At 38.3% G+C, this 5235-nt stretch overlaps 1 protein-coding gene across 2 annotated transcripts in view; it reads right to left on the bottom strand.

Annotated features, from left to right (window-relative positions):
• LOC101562973 (ATP-binding cassette sub-family A member 8-A-like) overlaps positions 1 to 5235 on the bottom strand; it is a 78069-nt gene that overhangs the window by 31160 nt on the left and 41674 nt on the right. For both annotated transcript variants that reach the window (XM_023714152.1, XM_023714153.1), the window contains exon 23: positions 3931 to 4038. In XM_023714152.1, coding sequence (XP_023569920.1) covers positions 3931 to 4038 — 108 coding nt within the window. The remainder of the gene's footprint in view (positions 1 to 3930; positions 4039 to 5235) is intronic.

The raw sequence follows: 5235 nt of genomic DNA, 5'->3' as shown, positions 1-5235 counted from the left end.
AGTACAAGGGCCTGAGTTCAAGCCCTGGTTTTTTCGGAACCGGGGATTGAACTCAGGATCTTGCGCTTGCCAGGGAAGCGCTTATTCCACTGAGCCATCTCCCCGGCGTTTTTGTTTTTGTTTTTGTTTTTGTTTTTGTTTTGTTTTGTTTTTTGTTGTTGTTGTTCCTCGAATGCCTTCAGGGCACTTTTTTTGGCCAGCTGGAGAGTTGTGAGGTTTGAACTCCAGCAACCTGAGGCTGACAGCTTTGTGGAACCAGCCACTTAAAGACCTGAGCTAGGGCCAGGCCCCCCCAGTTTTTTCTTTGTAAAGTTCTCTCATTTTAAAATTCTGAATAGGTAGCTATTGTGGAACACTATAAATACTTAAACATTGCCCACAACTTCAGAATAGCTTTGCACCTGCTCTGATTCAAATATTTAACAATTTGTGTAATACGTATAACATGTATCAGTGTTAGTAACTTTTCTTTACTAGTTAAACTAAATTTTACATTTAAAATTCTACCAAACAAGGGCTGGCCAAATAGCTCAGTGATTAAAGTGCCTACTTAGGCAGACGTAGGGTTCAATCCCCGGTGTGCTGTGCCGGCCCTGACCCTGGGACTCGCTGAGATGGCGATTGAGACTGGATGTCGTGGTGTGCGCCTATAATCCCAGCACTTGGGAGACTGAAAACAGGAGACTCACTCCGAGTCTGATGTGTGTAGTGAGACCCTGTAGACCTTGCAGTAAATAAATAAACATAAAAATAAAATTCCACCAAACAGTCCAAATGATAGAACACATCACTCAGTGTGTCACTCCATAATAATTTCAAAACCTTGGTGTTTTGTAATTTAATTGATTTTAGTTGGCTTTGCTTAGTCAATTAGGATCCCTTCTGTAGCACAATTTTCACATCAGTCTCTTCCCAGAGTCTCGTCTACATTGTCCTTCCGTGACGACGGACCCTTAGCTGTGAGCAGAGACGGAAGTGGGGAGACACACAGCCTCCTTTCTCCCCAGTGCAACTCAGATCTTGGCTGTCCCCTGCTGTTCTCCAGAGAACAGGAACCACAGGATGAGGAGAGATGTTAAACTCGATTTTTCTAGCTTCCCAAAATGAAAATAGAAGTCTCAGGTTTTTAGCGTTCTTCTCAATTACAGTCAATGGAAGCTATAAATTTCTATCTAAAAACAACCTTAGCAGCCTCCCACAAATTTTAATATCTAGTTTTCACTATCAGCCAGTTAAACATATTTTCTAATTTTCACTGTGATTTCTTCTCTGATCCGTCATTACTGATGGTTTAGTCTTTAATTTTCAGATATTTCACAATTTTCTGAGCATCTCACTATTTCCTGCTTTAACCACATTTGGATAGAAACTATATTCTGTACAGCGTAAATTTTTTTGATGTTATTGCTTTAATCACTGAATTTCAACATTTGTCACATAGTAAATAGCTACTAATAAAAGTATATTTTAAATTATTTTTAAAGAGGAAGAGATTGTCTTTTACATTTATCCACATAGTTGTATTTTTTTGCTTGTGGTACTTGGATTTGAACCCTGATTTTCATGTATGCTCAGCATGTATTTTACAATGAGCTACGTCTAGAGTCTTTTTTTGTTTTGTTCTGTTTTTTGATTTTTTCCCTTTAGCTTTTAGATAGCGTCTCTTAAAGTTGCCCAGGTTGGGTTCAAACCTGCGACATTCCTGCCTCAGTCTCCTGGGTTGCTGCAATTACAAGGATGCTTCTCTGAACCCATCTATATTTGCCATTTCTCGTGCTCTTCATTACCTTATGTGTGTCTCAATTTTCGTCTGGTGTTGTTGCCCATCTAACTGGAAGACTTCCTTTAACAACTTTTAAATGTGGGTCTAGCAGCAACGATTTCTCTTAATTTTCATTTTCATTAAATTTATTAGCTCCTTTATTTTTGGAATCTGTTTTGCTGAAGCTAAGCATTTACTTTGGCAATCTTATTCTTCAACATTTTAAGGGTATTATTCCTTTATCTCCTACCTTATATTCTTCTTAAACTGTCTTGTCATTGCCATGTGTATTTCTTTGAAATATGTCAGTTTATTTCTGAGATGTGTAAGGTGTTTTGTTTTGTTTTTGTCACTAGTCTCAGCAATTTGATCGGGATGGACCATCTAATGATTTTATTGGTGTGTATCCTGACTGAGATTCCATGAACTTCTTCAATCTGCGAACATATAGTTTTTATCTTTTTATTTTTTTTATAGAGTCTCACTATGCAGTTTGGACTCATAGTGATCCTCCTGTCTCAGCCTCCCTAGCCCTGGGATTACAGGTGTGTGCCACCACACCTTGTTTCAGGGTCAGCATGGCCCAGGTTCCAGGGCTGGCACAACATGTGATACCAGGATCGAACTTGAGACCTTACCCTTGCCAGGCAGGCACTCATGCCACCAAGCTATCTCCCCAGTCCCTCTTTATTAAATTTTGAAAGTCATTTTGAAATACATTTTCTGTCACTTGACTCCTCTCCTATAGGGAATTTAATTGGTATATATACTTTAAGAATATATACCGATGGGTTTGAAGGATCTGTGCAATTTCTCAGAAGTTTTTCTCTCTCTGGTTCAATTTATAGACTGTCTATAGCTATAAACAACATTAATTTAATTTTTCATCAGGCATGGTATTCTTTACCAATGAAAATCCCATCTAATTTGTTTTCATAAATTTATTCCGCTTCTCCTCATCCCATGAACTCTTTTTTTATGTATTTAGTACAGGGTCTCACTACACAGATGGGACTCGGGTAGTAATCCTCCTGTTTTCAGCCTCCCAAGCTCTGGGATTATGGGCTCATGCCACCACGCCCAGTCTCCATGAACTCTTAAGCAGGTTAATATTTGGGGGTTTTTTCTGTGTTATTTCTGTTAATATTTTTGATATTATCTTTATCATTTCTGGGTCTCCTCTCTATTGATTTCCCATCCAGTTTCTGTTTGTACTTTCTTTATCCTTTAAATGCCTAGTAATTTTTTTTGGCTTGGCCCATGTGAATTTCGCACTGCTGGTTATTCATTTTGGATTCTTCTTTCCGGAGGTTCCATTTTATCCTGGCAACCCACCTGCTTTCTCTACTTTAAATCCTTTGTGAATTTTTTTTGAGACACAATTACAGTAAGCTTTATTGTAGGGCTAAATTAGCCTGAATATGAAGGTGTACCCTTGCTTGACCTTCTGGGTCAATCGCTTGCTAAATCCTCTAGTAGCTGATTGCAAATCAAATATTTTCTATTTCTTTGAATTATTATCTTACAACAATTTGTTGTTTTTTGCCTACACGGAGTTTCACTACATGTGATTAGCTTAGTGATAGCCATAAATTCAAAGTAACCCTAATACAGAGTCCTGTGGCTCTTTCTCCCTGTAGCTCTTTTATATGACCCCATCATGCAAATTCCAGCCATTTCAACCTCCTTGAACTCCAAATTCCTATCTCTTCAGTTTAATAAGAACTCTGTATATTGCTTACTGCCTAGTCCACAAATAGTTCCAGGAAGAAAACTGTGGTGAATTGAAAGCTAGCTTTTTTCTAGCAAAAAAATTGCTTGCATTCTTTTCTCAGGTAGTTCAGTCCACTACTGTCCATTTTCCTATACCTGAAAACCGATATTCTGATTTTTAACAAAATATTCCTAGTAGGACGACAAATCTCATTCTACCTTCTCTGTTAGCCAGAAATAATATAGGTTAAACTTTCATTTATCTTTGTTCTTTATTTTTCTCTTCCTTCCTTTCATTCTTTATTTTTAATGCTATTACCTACGAGCTCTAAGAAATTGTTCCATATGTAAACATCCTAAAAAGAAACTTACCACCCCCCCCAAAAATCTTGTAATCTACTACAATAAATTTCTAATTCATTAAACCAACTAACATTTTCATTATTTTGTTTTACCTTATAGTCATCAACGCTGGTCATGGAAATAGAAGGAGAAAGGGAGGGCATCAAGGTGATCCACAAGATGAGAAGGACGAGATTACTAAACTGGTAGCTTTGTGCTTCCTGCAAACGTGAGAAGCACAAAGAATTTAAGGCACAAAGCTGAAATCCATTCTCTGATTGAATCTCTCAAAATAGAATAAACCTGATAATCTAAAATCTTGCTTTCCTTTCTTTTCATTCATTATCAGTGATAGTAATATGTTTAGTACAGGTTTTTTTTTTTTTTTCAAATATTTTTTGAACTTGCAGAAGCAGAGCTTGTAAGATAGCATGGCCAACAGAATAAAGTGAGTTGGGGCTGGGGAAATAGCTCAGTAGAATAAGCGCTTGTCTGGCAAGCACAGGGTCCTGAGTTCAATCCCCAGTACTGAAAACAAAAACAAACCCAGAATACAGTGAGTTGTGCCAGGTGGTGTCAGCCTCGTCGGGTTGACATAGGGCAACTATGTGGAAGAAGGCTTATTCCATTTTTTTAAAAAAATATTTATTTGGGGGCCAGCTAAATAGCTCAGTGGATTAAAGTGCCGGCAAGCAGGTGCAGGGGTCCAGGATTCGATCCCCAGGTCTGCCATGCCGGCTCCACCCCCGGGGCACACTGAGATGGCAAATGAGACTGGGCATGGTAGCGCACACCTGTAATCCCAGCTCTTGGGAGGCTGTAAACAGGAGGATCACTACAAATCCAATCTAGTAGTGAGACCCTGAACACTCTATAGACCCTTCCCTAAAATATAAAAAAAAAGTTTAAAAAAATTATTTATTTGGTACAGGGTCTTGCTGTGCAGCTCAAACTCATAGTGATCCTCCTGTCTCAGTCTCCCAAGCGCTGGGATTACAGGCGTGCACCACCACACCTGGTCTCAGTGACCGGCATGGCACACCTTGGGTTCCAGGGCTGGCATAGTGTGTGAGATCAAGCCCAGGTCCTTGTGCTTGCCAGGCAGGTGGTTAGATCACTGAGGTATCTCGCCAGCCCTCAATTCTTCCTTAATGACTTCAGAAGCAAGGAAGTTTAACCAGCAAGTTTGCTGATTGATAAATTTGTATATTATATATGTAGAAATTAATACTTAACACAACTGTTAATAGTACTTACCATGAAAAATAAATGTATGATATCTTTTTACAGAAGGTAGTTCATAATTTTGAGCACACAAATAAGTTATGATATAAAAAAGAAATTTAAGACTATGGTACAAAATACGAAAATACTTTTGGATACTTGGATTATTTTTTTTTATTTTATTTTATTTATTT

The sequence above is a fragment of the Octodon degus genome, unplaced genomic scaffold, assembly GCF_000260255.1.
Source record: "Octodon degus isolate 3935 unplaced genomic scaffold, OctDeg1.0 scaffold00033, whole genome shotgun sequence".
NCBI lineage: Eukaryota > Metazoa > Chordata > Mammalia > Rodentia > Octodontidae > Octodon > Octodon degus.
Note: the sequence above shows the minus strand (reverse complement) of the source record. Positions and strands in the feature narration are given on the sequence as shown.